This window comes from Neophocaena asiaeorientalis, unplaced genomic scaffold (genome assembly GCF_003031525.2).
Source record: "Neophocaena asiaeorientalis asiaeorientalis breed wild unplaced genomic scaffold, Neophocaena_asiaeorientalis_V1.1 scaffold307, whole genome shotgun sequence".
NCBI classification, from domain to species: domain Eukaryota; kingdom Metazoa; phylum Chordata; class Mammalia; order Artiodactyla; family Phocoenidae; genus Neophocaena; species Neophocaena asiaeorientalis.
This window is the reverse complement of record NW_020171817.1, coordinates 1,412,185-1,436,286: the sequence shown is the minus strand read 5'-3', so window position 1 is coordinate 1,436,286 and position 24,102 is coordinate 1,412,185. Positions and strand designations below refer to the sequence as shown.

The window sequence follows — 24,102 nt, the reverse complement described above, 5'->3', positions numbered from 1 at the left end:
TGTGGTGACCTAAGTGGGAAGGAAATCCAAAAAAGAGGGGACATATGTATACGTCTAACTGATTCACCTCACTGTACAGCAGAAACTAACACAACATTGTTGTTTTTATTGAAGTGTCAGGAAGTTAAATGATTTATTCAAGGTCACAAGGCCACTGGTCACAAAGCAGCTATACGCCAATAAAAATCAAATAAATAAATAAATAAATTTTTAAAAATGAAAAAAAAGGAGGAAGTATAGCTTTGGACAAGATTTTCCTTTTTTCTAATCTCTTAAAAAATATTTTTCTCTCTTAAATCAATCTGCAGTGTAGCTTCGGTAAAATGTACCACTCACTATTTAGAAAAACCTAACTAAAAGTTCGCTTATGTAAGGTTATAGCATCTCAGGACCAATCCCCAGACAATGAGCTTTATAGGAGTTTTAGACTTCCCTGTAAAACTCTTTACAGGAGTTTTAGACTTTCTTTCCCCTGGGAAAACCCAACAGCCCAAGGCTGTCCAGACTGTCATAAACTTTCCTGATTTTCACATCAAAGTGAAGTAACCGCAACTCAAAAGAACTAAATATTGAATTTATAAAGGGAAAAATAGAAGAAAGAAGCACATTGTTTTGAAGGAGAAAAGGGAATTCTTGCTGCCACCGGGAATAACAAGTGTGATTTGAGTACAGAGACAAAATTTCATTTTAAAGATAAAGGAGGCCCCGAGAGGCTGAGTGATCGGCCCTGCGTCACATAGGAAATTCGCGGAAGAGTCAGAACCCAGAGGTCTGATGTGACCTGGACCCGGGCCTTCCCGCAGGATGCTGCCTCCACTTTCTCTTCAGCAGAAGAAGGAAAGCCAGCAGGCTTTGAATAAGGTAAGAAAAGAGATCCTTCACGCAGGCAAGAAGAGAGGGTTACGTTCATCGCACAGGCAGGGAAGCTGAGCCTCGGAGGGGTTTGGTGCTGTGGCCCTCACTGGGGGTGATTTTGACCCAGAGGGACATTTGGAAATATCTAAAGACATTCTTGGTTGTCACAACTCCTGGCATTTCTTGGGCAGAAGCCATGGATACCGCTAAATATCCTGTCGTGTGTAGGATACCCCCATGGCAAAGAACGGCCCAAGGTCGTAAACACTAGACGACAAAGATTTTTATCTGGGGACTGTAAAGCCAGATTTAGATCATCATCGTCAGCACCCTCATCAGAAAGTTAGATAAGTCAGATAATAACCTGAGTTATTATCTGTGCTTCATACAGCACCGAGCACCCATCTACTTTCTGCAAATTCCTGGCCAGTCTTCAGTGCCAGACTTTGCCGTGACCACAGGAAGCAAATTTGTCTTTGGGGCCCCAGTCACCTGCTCTTGCCTCCTGTCCCCTCTCCACCCTCTGCAGGTGCCCAGCCAGGACCAAGCTTCTCATCCCCCTCCTTCGTGGCAGTAACTGAGCCCAGGAAATCTCTGCCTTCCATCACTGTCACCTTGGCATGAACTGCAGTCAGTGAGCTACCCCTCCCAGAGAATTTGCATGTCGCGGTGTATCCTGTTCCAGTATTTGTATCCTATGAAAGGAATTTCCTGCCTCAGTGACCAGGCTGGGGAGATGATGGAGAGCTTTTAAAATGACCATACAGCTCCCTCTGTGCCCCCTAGAAAACACCCACAGGCCTATCTGCTCGGACCCAGGGCTCTGGCTAGACTCAAGCAACTTCAGAACATTTTCTTTCTGGGCTCCCTAAATACATCTTCTCATATTTTAAAGCAAATCTTTATTGAGAAATTTGAGGGGTTTCTGTTTTGTTTTTTTTCTTTCAGTCTTTGCTTAACTTCCCTCAGCAATTTCATGATAGAGTTCCAGGATTTGTGAACAGGAGAGGAGCTCTCTGAGTGACCAGAAAACAATTGACTTTTTGGGAAAGTTGCATATTTTTTATTGATTTTTGGAGGCTCAATATTTTATTTTCTAGAATCATTATAACTGGATAGATTTTGGAAAGATTCACAGAGCTCTTCTAAGGATCAAAAGACATAAGAGATATAAAAAGATTTTGAAAACTCTCAGACGTATATTTTGTGTATGTAAACGATGGTGCTGGTGGAAATAGAGATATTGCCCTGGGTGGGCCTCTCCCCTAACACCCAAGGCCTCTCTTTCAAAAAATAAAACCAAACCAAACCCCCGAAATTGATTCTGTCCAGTTCTAAATCTTGTGAGGTATAGATTTTCAAAATCAGAACTTCATAGGCTTTTCATGATTAATACGATTTCAAGGCAATTTGTATTAAGATTCTCTGCTTAATTCAAGGCTTAACAGCTTCCATCTGGCCAGATGCCACCATAGCGTTGGGTTAGCTGCTTCCTGTTTGCGTCCCTCTTGCTTTGGCTTGTGTTAGGCAGTGATTTCTAGACTCGTAAATATACCCACAACATGTGAGTAAGCTCGGGTTGACGAGCATGTCATTTCAGAGTGCCTCAGAAGGAACTAATTTCTATCTAACCACTGCGACAACTGCTTCCCGTCTCACTGCAAACCTGTCATGATGACTTTACAGGAGAAAAGGGAGAATTTTGTCCATGAAACAGGAAAAACAGTGACTGACTGCAGGTCTAATGCATGTTGTAATAAATAGCTATTATAAAGAAATTCCCAAATTCTTTAGAATCCATTGTCTTTTCACTTGCGTAGTTTACATTGCATACATAAACTAGCAACAGAAAACAAAACTGCTTTTAGATATTAGTTTTTACCTTCTCTTTTTAAGCTCCACTCTTCTTAAATTTACACATAGCCTAGTTACTAATAAAACAATCTTTGTTCTTAAGAGCTAACCATAAATTACATTTCATGTCATTCTCAGTCTAATATCTTTATATAAACAATATTTGATTTTGATTTTATTTAACTTAAACCAAACCCAAAGACAGCACTCTTTCAGAGGGATTGTTTTTTTAAATAAGACTTAAGGAAACTGGTAACAAAAAGGAGTATTTGTTGCTCAGTCTTTGATTGTATGAAATAGCACCTAGCTTGATGTTTTTTTCGGGAATAATCTGCTCCTAAATCAGATTTGATTCGCTTTCACACACCAAGGGCAGGATCTGTGTGTGTGGCACGTTGGTACGGTCCAGGGCTGCCCAGGACCCGGTCCGCATGTCAGTACGGTCCAGGACCTGGGCAACACAATTAATTCACCGCCCAAACCTGACCCCCAACCTTCCCACTCATCAGAATTGTATCTCCTCTCTCAGGAAGCTGTTCCGTTGCAGGGTCTGTGCATCCCCCGAGATGTTTCCGGATGTCCTGCAGAGACCAGCAAGGAAGGTAGAAAATGTCTAGCTTTGGAGTCAGCAGACCTGGGTTCTAGCTGAGGCTTTGTCACTGACAAACTGTCTTCACACTGTTTCCTAACTTGTAAAATGGCTGGCATGGGTAATGCCACCCCCTCCCCACGTATCTCATGTGAGTACTGTGAAGAATCAATGTCCGTTTCATAAACTATAAAGCCCTGGGGTGAGGTATCATTGAAATAGAAGCTAGGATTAGTCATTTATTTCTTTATTCTTACTATGGGTGTGAAAATGTAGAGAATTTCCATCTTGCAGGGTTTTTTTTTTGATGCTCTTTGATGTTTGTTTGTTGATTGATTGATTATAGTTGCTGACACTTTGTCATGGTCACTCTCAGCCCCTAGGCAAAGATTCTTAAGAATAAGTGATCTATATTGTCCACGTCATCTATCAGCATTTGTCTGAAGCCAAAGCAACACACAGTACTGATGTAAGAATTTTGTTTTACGGCACATGACAAGTTCAGGGAATTACAGACTCTTCCAAATAAAAGTTTATTATGTGCGAGTCACCATTTCAACAGCACTTAATGAGCTGACAGCTATACTGAGGCAAATGACATGTGTAATCGATCTTAGTAATCAGTGGTTGTTCTTACCATGGCAGATCCAACACGGCTGACTTTGATGGGATTCCCTCTGCCAGAAAGGTCCATCTTCGCTCTGTCCATCACATACAGGCAAGCATCGAGGATGCCATCCTCAAACTATTTGGAGAAAAACAATTAGAAATGATTTAATGTCCCCTCTGAAAACAAGATATTCTCTGCTGAAAAATAAAGTGAAACCACAACCTCATGTTTAGAAATGTGTATTTCCTAGATGGTAATCACTCATAATCTTTAGCGTGAAATATCAAGGTGGAAGGAAGGAGACACCCTCTTTTATTTTTTAGTAATTAAGAACTTAAATACTAGCTAGAAATATAAACAGAACTACTAGCGAGCTGATGTACTCAAGGGTCAAGAACTGACCTGAAGTTCTTCAGAAAATTGTAGGGTTAATTTAGAGAATCTCTCCAACATATTGGCTCCAGCACCAAGGCAAGGGAATGAACCATTTACCAAAGTCAGGCCAAAGTCTCGAGCCCTCAAAAGTAACATGAGTCCTTGTGCATATCGACAGTAAAGGGCTCTCAGGTACTTCTCAGGAAGGCACTTCAGGTCTGCACTGGAAATAGTAGGAGACCTCACATAGTGAATGTCTGTCTAAGGTTTCCTCTCGTCTGAGATAAGGTGGACTCCAGGGTCGAAGAGAGGGCAGGAAGGCTTAGAGAAAGGAGATCATATTATCAAGGGAACCATCAGGTAGTCAGTTCAATTTCCTTAGAAAGAACTCCCAGCCACATACAATGCCCCAAATTTCCAAACAAGGAACAAAGACAAAATAGTAAAAAAAAAAAAAAATAAAGGCAAAATTGGAAGATTACACTTATACTGTACCTCATTGTACAGAAGATTTCCCTGAATACAGAAGCCTTGTATATTATCCACCCAAGGGCTTAGGACAGAAATCACAATTTTAATGGCTAATTTCCATGTAATTCCTCATTAAAATCCAGTTAGAATAGCAACTCTGCATGTATCCTAAACTGATGTGATAGATGCAGAAATGGGTAATTGCACTAGCTCTCCAGGTGAATAAGAACTCATTACTCTGGTTCTTATTAGGCAGCATCTTTCAGCTGTGTCTGTGGGGCATGACAGCCACGAGCTGGAAAGGTAAAGGCATAGAGAACTACACTACAAACTACTGGCTTGGCTGGTTGTTTGGACTGAAGTACACAAATTAATGGACTCCAAATGACAGTAGAGACAGGCAGTGGCTGTGCTGAAGGGCATCTATCCAAAGGCAGGCTGTCTGGGGAGTCCACGGTCATGCTTGGAACCCTTTCGCAGTCCTTGCTACCCACCTAGATGACTTTTTCCCTTGTTAGCTCTCTCTCTATTGCCACACTGGAGGCATAAATAGAATCACGCCTAAAGGTTAGGAATTAGGGACCCAAGGCGAGAGCACCAGACAATAAGCAATGGTCACGGGTTGTATGTCACTCAGGAAGGGGAGGACTTGGAACCAGGGAGCCAGGCAGGGACCCCAAAACAGGGGAAGAGCGCGTAGATCATTAGCCTGGCAGGACGTCAGAAATGCAGGCGGGCAAACCTGAACGCTGAGAAGGAGCAAAAGGCATAAAGCTGGGTGGACAAGACAAGAGCCAATGATGACAGCCCAGTGGTCAGGCTCGAGCAGGGCTGAGCACGGCAGGGAGAGCCCACGTGGAAGTTTAAACAAGGATCTCACGCCAAGAAAGTATCCTGTGACCTGGTGAGGCCAGGTTCTGGGAAATCTGCCCCTGGATACCCAGAACGATGGTGTACCATCGCAACCATTTCAGCCAAAACTCTGAGAAATGACACGTTCACCTGCCCTCACGTCGCTAATGGAAAGTCGTTTCTGGATCACAGGACATGAGTCTGTTTATGGAGAGACGGTAAAAATATTCATTTGCTCCATTATTAAAGATGCCAAGCTGAAATAGCTTGAACCACTGAATATCTCAGATGAAATGCCATTTGCTACCTTATATTCGGACAGTACTTTGAGGCTGCAGCTGATAAAATGTCTCAAGGTGAAAGCCCAGTGGGCCCTCCTTTGACTAAATGGTAGCATTCTTTTCTAATTAGCGTATCTAATCCTAACCCTTAAAAAAAGGGATTTCTTTGAGTTGGGCACTTGCCTTTCTGCATCCTTTGCATTGTTATCAAAACACTTTTCCTTATAAGAAAAGAAAAACATGGGTTCATTCCAGGTTGGAGAGCAGAGTCGAAGCTCCTGAGATTTCTCTATACTGAGTTTGCAAAGCATTGCTCACTGGAATGTCATATCATCCATACAATCTCCCATCTCTGTAACATTGTAATAACCGAAAATATGTGATTTCAGCTGATGAATTATGCAGGTGCCTTTCTAAGTCTCTACTCCCAGGCCCATCTTGGAGTCTCAGATCCTGAAAAGCAGGAAATTGTGCTTGTCTAATATCGACAGAGAGCGCCCTGCAGTGATACATGGGGCTAAAAATATTAAGTAAAAATGTCCTTGACGATGACAAATTTTAAGTGGCTCACCTGACCGTAGCTCCAGCTTCTACTCTTGATGTCACTGAAGTCTCCATAAAAAATAACCCCGATGTCATTCAGTACATACTCTTCTCTTTCTTTTTCATTATCCAGGTATACAGCATCCTCTGCATTGAAATGTAAACGTAATGACTGTTACCAAACCAGAAGGTTTTCGTATACTTGCAAGTTTGTTTCGGTCCTAAGCTGCTAAATGGGAAAAAAGTCTTTTGTTTCACTAAAGGTAGCTCATTTCGCAACGTGTAATTTTAGCAATGGTGAACATAATTAGTGGCCTAGATCAGTCTGTAAATGATGACACTTGTCAGCAAAATGCTTCCATAAGTTCCAAGTAGCACAATTAAATTGACAAGTCTCAGTAAACATTTTAGGATTCTGTTGTCTCAGTGGTTTCAGAATCAGAATTTTATAATGCAGATAAAAGTCTGTAACACAGATCAAAAAATAATTTCCAAAGTATTAATGTTAATAGAATTCCAAATGATTTTAAAACAAGTCTGGGGCATATTAGGAGGCTGGAGTACCATCTGTCATGCCTGGTTAGTGGCCCATAGGGACAGGAGGAGAGAGGCTGGGCTTTGTCTCCTTTCAAGGAAAAATCCTTGTGCACGTGTTGGTAAGTGTGTGTACAATCAGCCTTCCTGGTCCTCTTCCTCCATTGCAAGGGCTTTTCTTCCCTGTGGCTGTAATCTCAGGAAAACCTCGCTGCCCATCTGCCTGCTCAGTAATCAGCTGGTACTTATTCCCAGGCCAGGTGTGAAAGCAGCAAAAGCATCTTTAACACAGGCAGGACCATACAGGCTGTAAGTTATACTCAGGTCAATTTGCAGGCTTGGAAATGTTCAATTTTGGTTCTGATCGGGAACATGGTTCTTCACATTTCTCTGGCCCTACTTGCCATCCTAGTACCTTCTCAGGGTTCTTTCCTCCTCATTCCCTGATAAGGTTTTTACCATCCCTCTGGAGTAGTGGTTGTCAACCCTGGCTACACGTTAGAATCATCCGGGTAGATTTACAAACTCTTGATTCCAGCTGAACTCTAGATCGATTGCATCAGAATCTCTGGGAGTAAGGCTGAGATCCAGGCATCAGGGTTTTTACATTAATTAATTAACTAATTAATTAATTTTAAGCTCCCCAGCGATTCTGATATGCAGCCGGAGTTGAGAACAGATGCTCTAGCCCCTCGCTGCTCAAAGAATGGCGGAAAGACCAGCCGCGTACAGCACCACCTGGGACCTTGTGAGAAATGCAGAATCTCAGGGCCCAGTTCTGACCTACCGAAGCAGAATTTGCATGTTAACGAGGTTCCCCGGGATTTGTGTGTACATTAAAGTTTGCCAGGTGCTGCCCCATCCAACCAGCTTGGATCCCCCTTTGGGCTGTATTATAGCTTTGACAGAACCCTTCGGAGATTCTGCGGTCTTGTCTGCTCTCCGGTACTTTCTTGTAACTTCCTTTCCAATCTTTGCCTCTTGCCTACCATTAGCCTGGTTTCATGCAACAGTAAATACACACACGCATACACACATCTACATATTTACTAGTGTCCAATAATGTACACACATTTAAAGTGTATAATTTCACGACCAAAATAATAAACATGTCCATCACCCCAAAAGCTTCCTTGTACCGCTGTGTAATTCCTCCCTCCCAGTCCTCTCCCTGATGTCCCAGCCCGGCCAGGGAACCATTCATCTGCTTTCTATCACTGTAAGCTCATTTGCATTTTCTACAATTTTATATAAAAAGAACTGTACAGTATGCACACGTTTGGGGGTCTCGCTTCTTTCACTCAGGCTAATTCTCTTGAGACTTACTCATGTCGCTGTGCGCGGCAATAGCTTATCCACCCTAAAGCCATTTTATCTTTCTAGAAGAATCAGAGTTACAGGACAGATGTGCCGCAGCCTCCCCCCAGCCCTCGCCAACGTGAACTTGGATGCTTCAGACTTTTGGCCTTGCTGGGTTCCGTGGTTTTGCCAGCAATCTCTATACAGTCATGTGACTCTCAACTGAAATGACAGCTTCATTTCCAAGTGGAACAAAGCAGAGGTAACATATAAAGAAGTGACAACAGAAATAGCGAGGTCAATAGTTCGGAGTAAAATCCTAAAAGAATACATTTATTTTAAAATAAAATCATCTCATAATATGTGTAAAAGGACATTGACCGTTTACATGCACACCTTTTACAGCCCGCCACCAGATAATGCTATCAAAATGGCCTGAAAAGGAAAGGCTACTTTTAAAGAATTCCTCTATAGTAGTGGTTTAACTGTTGTAAGTATTGTGATAATAAACATCTCAGCCAAGTGCGTTTCAAATGCCTGTTATTGAGATAAAACTCCTCGTAAGGCCACTGAGGTCTAGAAGTGCCATTTAGGAATGTTTAAAGATGTTTTCCTTATAATATGAGATGTTTACGGACTTGTCCTATAAGATATTAGACTGTATTGTAAGCTACCATAATTTAAACAATTGGTATAAAATTAGATTAATGGGTCAAAATAGGTAGCCTAGAAATAGATGTTACAATATGCATCTGTCTCTATGAAATAAATTTATGATAAAAGAAATGTTATAAATCAAAGAGGATGACTGGAGTGTCCATTAATTCAGCTGAGAAAATTGGCTGCTTGGGAAAAGTAAATTTTTTGTACCCCAGAATAAACTGAACATTAATTTAGAATCTGAATTTAAAAATACAAAGCATAAAAAATTCCGGAGTAAAATAACTGTGAATAGTTACTTGGTCTCCAAGTGAGAGAGTTTTATCAAGGCAAAGATAAAAGAAAAAAATCAAAAAGGAAATGATCACTGCATTTTATTTGATATAAATGTAAAACTTGAATTTCGGATATAATAAAATATAAAGTCTACAACAAACTAGAGAGATATTTGCAACAATAGAAAATGTTAGTAAATTTTCCTTACATGTAGAGAACTCCAATAAATTGATAAGAAAATCATGAAGTGTATAAAAGAAAGCCAGTAAAGGGAAAACCAGTTCACAGATGAGGAAACGTGAACAGAAAATAATCTGAAACAACTTTAATTAAGTAGTAATCCAAGAACTGCAAAGGTTTCAAAAGAAATTATATGTATATATTCATTTGTCTATGTATTTTATTTTATAATACTCAGTACCAGCTACTGTGTGATGAATTGCCAATCTACTGATGGGATTGTGATTGCTACAATATTTTAAAAAGCAACTTGGCAATTGTATCATTAGCCTTGAAGATATTCATGATCTTTGATCCAGAGCAATGAATCTATCTTCCATTTGGTACTGTAACTCCTGCTACTACAGACCAACAGCTGAACTGACTGTAAGAATGAAAGCTTTGGGCTTCCCTGGTGGCTCAGTTGTTGAGAGTCCGTCTGCCGATGCAGGGAACACGGGTTCGTGCCCCGGTCCGGGAAGATCCTAAAAAAAAAAAAAAAAAAAAAAAAAAAAAAAAAGAATGAAAGCGTTAAAGGGCTAGAGTACAAAATGAAGTTTTCCTTCAAAATCTTCATTAAATGGCTCTAAGAAGATTGACTCATCTTTGAAGAGCATCACATCGGGTGAGACTCACATGATTGCTGACCCTCCCCAGTTCCCACCTGTTTCTGTAAGGGTTAGTGTGCTTAACTTCCTCTCTTAATCTATTATATATAAGATATTTTCTTTGTCTGAGTCAAGAGAAAGAAAAACTTATCGAATAAATAAATTTAATAAATAAAACATATTAAATAATTCTTTAAACAGTGTAATTTATTCATTTATAGTGTGCCAGGATAAATTAAAAGAACTTTCATCTTAAAATGCTGTGTGAAGTCTATTGTGTAAATGGAGGTATTTTGTAAAATAACCTTAAAACTGTAAATTGACATGTTTGGTCAAGTTTAATTTGTTTTGTTTTCTTTTCCTTTTTTCATTTGAAAACTACTTTAGCAATAATTCCATGATTGCCACATTCTGCCATTAAGAGATGTGTGTTAGTACCCTAACACTGCAGAAATCTTAATGAGTATGAACTCATTCTATCCATCCTTGTCAGTTAAGGTATTTGTTTCTCGACAAATAAACCCTTTGATACTTTCAGCCTCAGAAATCAGTCTCAAAGCTATTTCCGAGGATAGTTTGTGTGAAATAAAAATGTTTAGCTTTGGTGATAATTTTTCCAAGCTGACATCCCTTGGGCAAGATACCTTTTTAGTGCTTTTATTTGGTTAGACTACACTTTTTCTGAAATATTTTTGTAACACGTAACTTTTGCCATTTGAAAATGTTGTGGTGTAGCTGGTCTGTAATTAACTTGCAAATTTAAAACTACCGTTGGCTTGGTAAGTCAAAAAATAGGTGATTTTGTCCTTGTATATTGTCATTCCATCTGCAGAAATCCTATTGATCTTATAGCTACTACTGGTTTCTTCACAGTTCACAAATGAAGAGGAAGAACTTCAGTGAATGCGACTGTTAATCCTGTCGGGAGTTGAATCTCATTTCACCAGAATTAATTTCTGTTTTTGCACTAAAACGATGATGCAGGGTGAGGACACATCACTCTGAAATTGGAAGACGTCCCCACTGAAGGCTCCAAAGTGGCCTGCTCAGCTGAGTTCCAGGTTACTACTCGTTATTTTGTTCACCCATTGGGGAATTCGATTATTTTATGTGTTGGGAGACGGCCATTCTAACTACTGTTGACTACCTCTGTTTGGGGAAGATATAACAAGAAAATAAGAAAGAATGTATACGAAGGGAGAGACTGGTTATTTCTTCCCACACATACTTCCCAGAAGTTGTGCTTTTACTCATATGACCGATAGATTCTTGGATCCAAATAGATTTTTGGATTCACTATGATTTTTCACCAACAAATATTATTATTCACAGATTTTCCTATTTCCACTAGTCCTTGCAATAGTTTGTAGTGTTTCAATCAGAACATACTGTAATAATCAAAAACTTAATTCCATTATAAAAAAATATTGAATAAAAGGATTTTCAAAAAAAAATAAGTTGAAAGCATCATAACAACTCATGATGCATATTCTCTTTAGAAATCACATTTTGGGGCTTCCCTGGTGGTGCAGTGGTTAAGAATCCACCTGCCAGTGCAGGGGACACGGGTTCAAGACCTGGTGTGGGAAGATCCCACATGCCGCGGAGCAACTAAGCCGGCGGGCCACAACTACTGAGCCTGCGCTCTAGAGCCTGTGTGCCACAACTGCTGAAGCCCGCACACCTAGAGCCTGTGCTCCACACAAGAGAAACCACCACAATGAGAAGCCCGCACACCGCAATGAAGAGTAGCCCCCGGCTCGCCGCAACTAGAGAAAGCCCGCACGCAGCAACAAAGACCCAGCGCAGCGAAAGGTAGAAAAAAAAAAAAAAGAAATCACATTTTTTAGTTCTGTCCACTGAAAAGAACTAGAAAAAACAACCAATGCAATGGCAACAGCAAATACACTTGAGCCCAGATTATGATCTCTAAGTACCATTCCTCTCCACCCACCCCCCATTAAAAGGTACCTGGGCTCCTTAAGAAAAAGCAGGTCTGGGTCAGGAAATGTACGAGACTAGCCTGAAATACTTCTTCCTACCAGAAAACAAGGAGGCTTTTAAAGATTCTAGGACTCATGACAAAGGAATCATAAATCAACTTGAAGGAGCTCCCGCTGGCCAAGAATGGGACAATTCAAATAGCAAAAATAATAGTCACTGCAAAGTATTAGAACATGTGAAATACTTCAATATTTGTAGTTTCATAGTGATTTTAAAAATTCATTGGTCACCTTTATGAATGTGCTAAGAATCAACTCATTATTTAAAAAACTTAGAAATAGGAAAAGAGCCATGCATCTAGACTTTCTTCTATGACTACTACCTCAAGGCACCAAAATAATAGATGCTAATAAATGCAGAAAGAATGGTAGATGAGACCAGCACCATTTTGCAGTCCCTGATGAAATAATGGATCTAGGCTAAAATCATTTGTTAAAAGGCTAATGGGGAACTTCATAATGGATGGATGAGACTGGTAAAACCTGATCCTACGAATAAATCTGAACATCACAAAGAGAGGGACAAACAGACATTATGAGTCTCCGGATGGGACGAGTGCCCAGGAAGCACACAGCATATGACTTAAGAAGTATATAGTTCTTAAGTGCTCTCTCTGCCCCCCTCCAAAGAAAACAGAAAATAATTCACTTATAGATGAATCTGATTGAGTCTCTAGATAGAACTAACCGCTTAACAGAAAATACAGGGGTTAGAGAAACACTACACCCATGCCAGCATTTGTTCTCTCTTGTCTTTTTTTTTTTTAAACATCTTGATTGGAGTATAATTGCTTTACAGTGGTGTGTTAGTTTCTGCTTTATAACAAAGTGAATCAGCTATACATATACATATGTCCCCATATCTCCTCCCTCTTGCGTCTCCCTCCCACCCTCCCTATCCCACCCCTCTAGGTGGTCACAAAGCACCAAGCTGATCTCCCTGTGCTACGTGGCTGCTTCCCACTAGCTATTTTACATTTGGTAATGTATATATGTCCATGCCACTCTCTCACTTCGTCCCAGCTTCCCCTTCCCCCTTGTCTTTTTGATGATGGCCATTCTAACAACAGTGAGGTAATATCTCATTGTGGTTTTAATTTGCATTTCCCTAATGACTAGTGAGGTTGAGCATCTTTTAATGTACCTGTTGGTTTTTCATATATCTTCTTTGGAGAAATGTCTATTCAGGTTCTTTGCCCATTTAAAAAAAATTTTTTTTTTTTTTTTTTTTTTGCTATTGAGTTGGAAATACCATATTTTGCCTAGCATATTGGCATATAGTAAAACACACGGTAACACCTGGTGCCAATGAAAGTTTAAAGAAATGGATACGCTCGTGTGCTGTGACTGTATTATAAACTACTGCATCCTTTAAAAAAATTTGGCAGTATCTATGCAAATCTAAGATGTGGATTTACTTTGACCAAGCAAAGGTATTTCTAGGTATCTATTCTACAGAAATACATTTGTATGAAGGTGTGTGAAACATTCAGTGTAGCACGGTATACTACAGTGAAAATGAGAGGAAATCTAAATATTTGTAAATAAAAGACCAAATCAATTATGGTACAAGCAGTCACTAAAAAGAATATGCTTGTGTGGATATAGAAAACTCTCCAGGGTATATTGTGTAAGGAAGTATAGAGAAACGTGCATAACACAATCCCACCTGTGGTTAATAAAATCCAAACTCTGTAGATGTACATATGGACATTAATATGTAAAATTATAGCAAAATATCTGGAATGAAATACACAGTTGAAGTTTGTTTTCTCTGGAGATGCTCTAGGATTGGAGCGTAGGTGAAAGGGAAAGTCCACTCTTTATCATTTATATGCATACATGGTGTATATTTGAAAGGGCGATGTATTCAACTAATTGTCAATTAAAAATTAAAACCATTCAAAAATACATTAAGTGAATGGAAGTACACCAAAATGGTAATTGTGATTTGTAGATCTCTGCGTTCTTTTTATGCTTTCGTTATTTTTTATTTCTATAAGACGACTTTCATCATGAGAAAAAAGTTATTTTTTGAAGTGTGGTTGCGTTTACATGAAACCACCTATTTAAGAAGAGGTTAGCAAGTTTAACTTTGTTGCATTAATTTTTCTTCAAGAACAATATGGTGTGTTCTTTTTTTATTATCGATGTCTTTATTAAATATCTTTATACAGTGATAACTTCCCCCCTTCTTTAAGTCTCCCTGTACTCTTTTCTTCCCAGCACAGGTTGGATTAAGCCTTGTTTTGTAGTGTCCTATGGATGCTGCAGTGACATTCACTCCACTATATGGAAATTGTTCCGTGATTTAATTATTTCTTGAACAAGTATGTGTTTAGTATTTACTCCATGCCAGAAACTTTCTAAGTGTGGTACAAAAACAAACTCTTTAAAACTCATAACATCTCTAAGAGGAAGGCATAATATTTTTCCCCATTTTGGAGACGAGGAAACTGAGGAAGAGAGAAGTGTCCATCCCAAGGTCATAGTGCAGGTAAGAGGTGAAGCCAGGATTTGAATACCAAGCTGTCCCCCAAGTAGACTATGACTCTGAATCCAAGGGATCAGGGCACGGTCTCCCCAGCGTCCAGTACATTGTGCTTGGGAACGTGGCACAGTAAACGCCAACCGCAAGAATGAGAGCTGGGGATGGATGTCTGAGCTTTGAGAGTGAGAGAGAAGTCCAAGAAAATGAAGGATTTATTTTTGGCTTTGGGTTATTATTGATGGGAAGTCATAAATTTAGGTGGCAAACCATGAATAGGAAGGAGTTCTGCAGCTCGAGACCAGACCATCCTTTTCCTTGCAGCGGCTGCATTAAACCTTACCTCAAAATCGGCGGGCGTAATCATGAATCCACAGCAGGGCCAGGAAAACAAATGGGGAGGCTTGATTTTAATTTTAAATTTATTTATGATTTTAAAGGAAGATTGAGGGTGGAAAGAAGAGCTTTCTTTCCTCTGTTTTTATTCAGATCTGTCACTTTAAAATATAGTTGTCCAAAGCTAGGGTTAAAAAAAAAAAATTACATCCCCATGGAAACGCCAAAAAACTCTCTTTGTTTGATAGGCTGACAAAAAACAGGAAAACTTAATCATTTGCCTCTTGAGATTTTTGTTGTTGTTTTTTCTGGTGTTGCTTTTGTTTGTTTTTAAAATTCTTTTGTTAGAGAGGTGTGGTGGAGGTTTTTCTAGATCTGGGGGGGGGCACGGAGGGTACTATTATACTATGAAAAGGGAAAATGAGCTGACAAGTCACTGTTCTAGTGGCCCAACAATCTGAACTGTTATTGATAGAAAGCAGAGGGGTGTGTGTGTGTGTGCGCTCGTACGTAAGTGTGGGGACTACACTTCTCAGTTGCGTGAGAGCGGATAGGAGAAGCTAGGTCTAGAGAGCTCATAGAGTTGGAATGGCAGCACCATGGACCTGTCGACATCCTCTTGATCCTCTGAGACCTCTGGCAAACCACCGTCACCACAATAAAACTCACAAGAAAACATGGCGCCATTGGTGATTATGCAATAATACCTCCATCTGCTTTACCCTGCACCTCTGCCACCAGAACAGACCTTCAACATGCCTTGTAAATAACCACTCTTCCCGGGTGACTTACAGGAGGCAAGTAGTAAAGAAGAACGGCCTCATTTATTTTACGATTCCTCTGGTGGGGCAGCTCAAAAAAGAAAACTGGGGGCTGAGAAATGCCGGGACTCACTTCTACGGCTGATTTCTGGCACCCTTGGAAATTACAATTTGCCGCCTCCCCCCTCAGAGAAAGTAAGAATTTATAACAAACCTGTAAAAATGAATGTTGACCATATTGATTTTAGTATCTGTATAACCTCTTAGGGAGAAGGAGGGCTATTCATCACCACGTGGGTAGAAAATTTCCCTTTGCTTATTTACATGCTATTTTAAAGTTAAAGCAAGTCCCATTTCTAAGGTCATTAAGTTCAAGCCTGGCAAAGGGATCAAAGACAACTGCAGAGCTAGAGATGCTGTCGTATACTCGATCTCTGAAGAGACTGCCGAAGAGCTTAAATCAGAGTTTGGTTCTGCTTCTGATCCTTTGGAAGAAATAATGGCTTGGCCTCAGGAAGGCAAAATGTCTCACGTTTTTAGTGAAGGGAGAAATTTTGAACGAGGGATTAGAAATAACTTTTACTTGCCTCCCCTTTATGTAAAAGCTTAGCGTCACTAAAGAAAGAGGCAAGACGTGCTGGGTGAGTGTAATCAGTCTTCGAGGGGGTGCCTTCATCTGGGGAGCAAGTGTGACTCCAGATAAGAGTCTTCGTGATATGTTTTTCCATCTCGAAGTAAATCAGAAGGGGTGGTGACCCCAGCAGGCTGTGTGCGCTATAGGCACACGAGTCCCACCCGTGGGAATCGGGAAACACTGCCGTGTATTAGGGAATGGCATTTCCAGAGTCTGTGCTTTTTTACTGGAAGGGTCCAGAGCCACTGTCTTCCTAAAACGGGTTAAGTCAGCCTCTCTAGAGGCCTGCCTTTGTACCTGTGAACTCTGGAATGGAACGAGCCCATGAAACCCAGGCAAGCAATTCCTCAACAGTTGGGTCTACGCGTGTTCCTGGGAAACACGCTGCATTACATTACAGCTCAGGCCAGCTTGGGAAGTTTATTTGATTTGTGTTATTTTTCCAGTTTTTCTGGGTAAGGAATTTTCAGTGTACTTAAATATCTTCAGAAGACAGACATTATTCATGAAGCAATTCTACAAAGAAAATATCTGATATTCTTTACTTAGCACATTTCCTCAAAGGGAGCCTGTGCCCTTGCTGGGATGCTTAATTTCTCTCTCTCTCTCTCTCTTTTTTTTTTTTTGCAAAGAAAACTTGTTTGATCTTTTAGCTATCAACCTGGTTTTATTTTTATTTATTTATTTATTTTTAATGGCAGGCTTTCCCAGTGTTCATTAGAACATCATAGAAGCATCTACCCCTTGTTTCTCTCATGACACAATACAGGGTACCCATGTTTCTGGTTCTGAAAATGAAAGAGCTTACCCTGACCGAATCAGGGTAACCAGGTTTTAGCCCCAGCTTGTTTCCTGATTTTTCTGTGTGACCTTGAAAATTTTATGTAATACCACAGGGTCTGTTTTTTACTCTTGAAATATGAGGCTGATGATCCTCTCCCTGCCTCTTGCAGTGCTGGTTATTAATTCAATCCAGCAAACATTCATGAGTATTAACTCTGGACCTGGCACCGTGTTAGGCTGAATGAGAAAAGGATCTTGCTTTCTGAAACACAGAATGCAGGAAGATACCTGCTTTGAGCATCATTTGAAGATATAAAAAAAAACCCGCCCACCTAAGGAATTATACACGACATGAATCGGCAGATGAATTCTGGAACAGACCTTCCAAACCTGCTCCTTCCAGAAACAGCTTTGGACCTTGAATCTGGGGTCATCTCTATGTCACTGAAAATAACGTTCACTGTGAGCTCTCTGGGCTTCCTTCTGATTGCAGTGTCACACTGAATAATGCTCACTTGGTACAAGAAGTAAGAATGAGACTCTAATGAGTTAGACACTTGCAAGAAGGATATATGCTATTTCATTAAATAGAAGGTTAGAATAAATAAGGGCTTAAAAATTTCACATAAGCTTTATTAAAATTCATACAAATTCAGTTAACCAACTATCTGACTGCTGTTGTATGCAAGCACTATTCTAGGGGCTGGAGAGGGTACAAAGATAATCCTCTGACCCGTCTCTCCCTACTCCCCAGTGAGGCCAGTGCTCTGCTACTATTACATGTTCTTGTTGTGTCATGACTTCTTTTGCAGCTGTTATAATTCATGTCTATTAGTAGCTCATTTGTGAAACCTTTGCCAGAGGCTCTTTGAGGGCAAAGACTGTCTTTCTCACTACCGTATTCGAGTGCCTACTTCAGCATTGATCCTTAATATGTGTGAATGAATAAATAACATCGCTGTACTACCCATGGGTAATTATGTTGTCATGAGCATTGGGGGAGATATACTATTAATATTTGTGGATTGATGGATGAATGGCTCTAGCCTGAGGGTGTAAATTCTGGTCTGGGCTCAAGGGTTTGCAAGAGAAAGGGGTGTTGTTCATTGTTACCCCAGGATTACCAGGCCTGGTACATTACTCCATTCTGTATTGAAGGGTCTAAAAGACCATGTATAATTACAAAGCACATAGTATAAAGACGAATGTTATAATAAAATACAAGTTGGTCATATGTTTTTACTATTAAAAGCATCCAGATATTGGAAATTTATTGATTCCTTTACACTAAATTTAATAGATTTCTTTGTTTAAAGGAAAATGCAAAAATCACATTGAATGAAAAGTTAGAAATACCACATGCTAATTTAGTGTCAGGTGCTAAAAGGGAGAGAAATCTACACACATGTACCCACAACACATGTCCCCCACGCATCATGTATGACTTTGACTTTTTCCAAGATGGTAAGTTGTGAGATTACATTCACAACTTATCTGTGATGATAAGTGCAGTGAACCTAAAAAGCATTTACTTGGAATTATTAAATCAATGCAGCAAACATTTATTAAACATGAAGTATGTACCAGGCGCTGTGCTAGGTGCTAGGATGAAGACTGGATTTAAGGGAAAATCAGTGATGGGGAATGACATGGGAAACAAGTGATTAAGAAAAGCCGAACCCCTTGAAAATGACTGGTGCCCTACCAAACAGAGCCATCAAATACTGACCTGAGTACTGAGCACAGGACGGGACACTGAAATCTTTCAGAACACACTCTCTGGCACTAATGCTAGACTACCAATCTGGAACAGTTTGAACTTAAATAGGGAAATACGTTCAACCATTCAGAGTTCCCAAGTGGTCAGAAAAATAAGATGACTTCACAATAAACACCCAGTTCACTCCTGCTGCCTTTGTGGGTACAGTTTTCTCTCCAACACCCAGAGAAGGGCTCTTTCCTGGAACGGACCTGAAGCCTGGTGAGCACAATTAAATTAAAAAGCTAACCAATAAATCTCCGGACGTCCACCGCTGCCCTCAGTAATGTGGTACAGCTATTGAACCCCACTAATGATTGAGTGATTAAGGAGGATAAATTGCCTATGAATGCAAAGCAAGCTGAAGGGCTCCCAGCAACAGAGCTGTTCATTCTTTATCAATCAGTGCTGTACTTGCCTGTGTAATTTCAGCACAGTGTCCTAAGCCACCTTGGACATCACTTCCGTGTCAAGAGTGTGGTGTTTTCAGCATCTTTGCTCACCTGGCTTTATTTTGACAGCTTCTGATTTCCTTTTTTGTTATCTTTTCTCCTTGGGCAATGGCCTCTCTTCTTATGTACTTTCTAGTTGCCAGATCATATCTCTAGGAGTCCATTGTTATGAGTTAGCACGTGTAAGCAGGAAACTGGTTGATTGTCAGGCTACAGTGTATTTGGTTGTGTGTGGCATTCATCATACAGATCCCCTGGTTGGATTATGCTTTGGTTTCTAGGCCGGGAAAACCACAGCATGAGAGAAATGAAGAGATGACCTCTTTCCCCCATTCCATTCACATCCCCTGGGAGAGCTCAGTGAGCATTAACACAAAAATGTAAAAAGGTATTAACTTAAAAGCTGGTGCCAGAATTTTTCTGGAGGGAATAGCTTTGGAAAAGTGTGTAGAAGCACACATGTGTAGTCTGACTGTTGGAGAAGCCCAAAGAACGAAATCAAAAGGCTTGCTGAAGTGTTCTGCATGAGAGAATAAGAGAATTTGCTCCTGAGAGAGGATGAGAGAGCAGAGTTTGGAGGACAAGGAAAAACAAAAGGGAAGAGAGAAGGGGCAGTAAAAACTGGAGAGAGACTGGGATTAGGGTTAGGGAGGAGCCAGTGGAATTTTAAGAAGAGTGAACACAGTCTCCTGTGTTTTGTAATAATTATCTTGTGATTATTATGTAAACCAGTGGTCCTGTGAGTGTGGTCCCTGACCAGCAGCATAAGCGTCCTCTGGAAACTGGTTAGAAATACAAGTTCTCAGGCCCCACCCAGACCTCATCAATATGAGAATGCTGCACAGAAACCTGTGTTTTAACAAGCCCTCCACGTGATTCTGATGTGGTCTGAGTTGGAGAACCACGGCACGGTTGGGGTCTGTGTACCCGCGAGGTCCTCATCTGCAGATTCAACCAACCGCAGATTGTGTACTATGTTTACCATCTCTGTTGGTTGAATCCGTGGCACACAAGGAATATGAAGGGCAAATACAGGACTTGAGCATCCGTGGATCTGGGGTATCTGTGGCTGTCCCCGAACCAATCCCCAGGGATTCCGAGAGACGACTGTAAATCTTTCTTCCTCTCACCGCCCCACACCGAGTGGCAGTTAATGTCTAGACATTCATAGATGTTTTGGGTAACTGTTCATGATGTTTCTGAGGCAGCCCAGGTGTCAGCACTGAGAGATATAGGATTCCTACACGTAGAGATGGCCACAACAATATCCCCAAGAAATTTGCAGAAATGTTTGGACTTTCACAGGCCAAGGAATTAAGGGGTTGTGGCAGTTTTCTCTGGGTTCTGGGGACCGGGGCAGACCCATCTGCCATGTTCATGCAGTAAGCCTGCTTCCCACCTCCCAACTCTTATGTCTCCTCCAACAAGCTTCCAATACTCCCTCCTTGCTTCTTGCTCTCAACAGATGATCTTGCTTTACATCTTACTGAGAAACACAGAATCACAGGAGGGAAAAACCTCGTCCTCCTTCCACTGAGTCTAGAAAACTTGCACCTTCACCCGTATCCTACTTTGCTCCTGTCACCGTGGGGGATGGATAGTCCCACCTATCAAGGGCTTTTCACCTGTTCCCTAGATCCCACCCACTCAAGGATTTCTCTAAGTCAGTGACTCTCGACCGTGTCTTCAAGAATCATCTACAGAGCTTTTTATAAGCCCTGAATCCCAAGCTGCAGTCCAGACCAATCCAAATGTTTGGGTGGGGAGACCGCGGCGTCAGTGGCCAAACCCCCAGGTGATTCCAGGGGGCAGAGAAGGCTGTGAACCACCACCCTCCCTCTGGGCTGTAAACTCTTTCTCCTGGTTGGTCTCCAGCACCAGAAAATTATGTCCACTCTGTCCTGTCTTTAAAAATTCTCCTTTGACCTTCGTATCACCATCTCTGTTTCACAGAAAGTCTTCTTGAAGGAGATGGTAATACCTGTGCCTCCACTTTCTCACCTCCCATTACATTGTAGCCCGTGCCCATCTCTCTGGTTTCTGTCCCCATCACACCAGTAAAACAATCTTTCTAATTTTCCCAATGACTTCTGTATTTTCACAGTGTATGGCCACTTGCTTTTCTTATCCTACTCAACTAATAAGCAGCATTCCAAAGAGCTAAAGCCTGTCTCCTTGAATCAGTTGGTGCTCTGACTCTGTGACACCACGTTCTTCTGATTCCCTCTTACCCCACTGGCTACTCTTCGTCAATCTCCCTGTCCTTTGTTTAGACTCGAATTGTTGATTATACTAAATCCATCCTGTTCTTCCTTTAAACTTGCCGCTGGCTCCTGCTGGCAGTCATATTTATATCTCTAGCTCAGCTATATCTCCTCTGTGCTCTAGACTCACCTATTCAAGTGCCTACTAGAACTCTCTGGTTTTATTCTCACCTTCCACTGATCAGCAATGCCCCTCTGCTCCTTTTCTGTAATGCAGCATCTAGTGGCAGCACCATGTCATCTCTAGATCTATGTCACTCTTTCGGAGCAGAGGTACCTGGAAGCTGCTCACCATGGCTACAATGGAACACCAAGGCAATGATCAGGTAGTTGAAGGTTGTTAGACCATCCACCTCCTGAATGGTCCTCCTGTAAAGTCAATAGGTCAGGCAACATGACTAACCCTTTTCACCTCTAGAAGAGAGGCCACATAAGTGCAAATGCATGTAGACATGTGTCCCATCTTACACAGATGATGTAATCCAGAAAAGCTATTAATAAACCAAAGTTTGGGCAGATCATATCATTCTTTAAATACCTTAGGGTGTTGGATAGTTATATGAAGTTGTATGATTTTCTTTCTGTAATGCAAATAAAATCAGTAACAAATTCCTTGTTTACCTATTTTATAAGTATGGCTTTTTAAAATACAATTTTCTTATATTAGGCCACCACCTACGTATTCCACCATCTCAGCCCCCCTTGCTGATTCCTACTCTGTTAGACCCCTAAATGTTAGGGTTCTTTAGGGCTTGATAGGACATCCTCTTTCCTTCTTTATCTATATTTTCTCCAAAGGTGCCGATAAGTCCCAGATTCACATCTCTGATTCTCATCTTACATATCAGGATATCTCCGGTCATTTCTGGTTGAGTATCTACAGTTATCTCCAAGTAAACATTTTCAAAACCTTAGTTTGTCTCTACCCCCTCAATCCCCTCAGTCTTCTCCATTATCCACTCATTTGCAGTTGTATCTGGTTGGCAAGGTTACTATAAACAGATCCCTGTACCTTTGAACTGCACATGGCCCAGTTAGCAGCTCCTGTCACCATCAACCTTGAACGTTTGTCTCATAGATAAGGATTATTGGGTATAGGATGATGGAGGTGGTGAGTGGGGAGGATAGTATTGGAACAGACAGTTCAAAGAAAAGGTCAGTAGGATCCAGGTTTATGTTATACAGGAGTAGAAAACATTGTTGTTCACTTATTATCTACATGGAAGTTCAGATCAAGCCTGGTTTAAGTACAACTCTCACGTTCAAAGTCAGCCCTAATATAGACCCATTTTGGAAGATATTGGAGAGCAATGCATATGGAATAAGATGATGTGAGAAGCCTTTGGTCCCATCAGCTTTTATATGTTTCATTACCTTATTTCTTAAGATCTAAACGTGGACTCTCTTCCCTCAATTTTGCTACAACATTGCCTCTGGAACTTAAAATCAGCCTCATGCCACGTATGGAAGCAGGGGGCAGACAAGGAAGAGCAGAGATGCGGATAGGGAAAAGTACGGTGTGTGACTGAGTTTTTAAATTGGATTGGTAGAGAAATCCTTGGACTTGACTGAGTTTATTTGACTATAACCAGATTTAACTTCTGCAGCAGCCAGAAGGGAAGGCTCAAAATAGCAGTAGAGATTAAGTTGTATTATATTAAAATAAAGTTACATGTTTGCGTCTCCAGAGTTACGGTTTATGAAGTGTGCACGCACTATGCGTATAAACAAATTTGTAGAATCTGTTAGACATTCAGGCTTTCTCTTCTTGAATTAAGGAGACAGAGAAATTAGTTCCACTATAGACAGGGTCAACTTTATTCTATTTTTCTGAAGCCAGATTATGGATCCTAAGAGTTTTTTTTAAAAAATTGAAGTATAGTTGCTGCACGATATAAGTTACAGCTGTACATATATAATGCAGTGGCTCACAATTTTTAAAGGTTATACTCCATTTATAGTTATTATAAAATACTGGCTATGTTCCTCATGTTGTACAATATATCCTTGCCGCTTATTTTATACCTCATTGTTTGTACCTCTTAATTCCCTACCGCTATATCGCCCCTCCCTCTTCCTTCTCCCCACTGGTAACCGTTAGTTTGTTCTCTGGGAGTCTGCTTCATTTTGTCATATTCACTAGTTTGCACTTTTTAGATTCCGCATATAAATGGTATCATACGGTGTTTGTCTTTCTCTGTCTCATTTCACTTAGCATAATGCCTTCCAAGTCCATCCACATTGCTGCAAGTGGCAAAATTTGGTTCTTTGTTATGGCTGAGACTATACATACAGATATATAGATATATACACCACATCTTCTGGATCCTAATAGCTTTGAAAGTCAAGTTAAAGAAACCCTTTTCGTTTCCAGAGCAATAACATACACAGAGGTGATACCATCAACATATAGCTCCACAGTTAACTAATGGTGCAGCTTTAGGCAATCTTCAATGGTTTCCTGCAATAAATCTATAGCAGCATTAACTTCAGGTTATGTCCTCATGTACAGTGAGGACAAATTTTGTATCTTTTTCTATCTTTAAAACACGGAAAGTGTATGTAGGAAAGGGACGTCTTGTAGAATAATTTTGCC

The 24,102-nt window shown here is 40.6% G+C and overlaps 1 protein-coding gene across 3 annotated transcripts in view; it reads right to left on the bottom strand.

Moving 5' to 3' along the window:
• The window catches only part of F13A1 (coagulation factor XIII A chain), a 137,480-nt gene that overhangs the window by 72,103 nt on the left and 41,275 nt on the right, over positions 1 to 24,102 (bottom strand). For all 3 annotated transcript variants that reach the window (XM_024738487.1, XM_024738478.1, XM_024738492.1), the window contains exons 5-6: positions 6,459 to 6,577; positions 3,936 to 4,043 (exon numbers count right to left, since the gene is read on the bottom strand). In XM_024738487.1, coding sequence (XP_024594255.1) covers positions 3,936 to 4,043; positions 6,459 to 6,577 — 227 coding nt within the window. The remainder of the gene's footprint in view (positions 1 to 3,935; positions 4,044 to 6,458; positions 6,578 to 24,102) is intronic.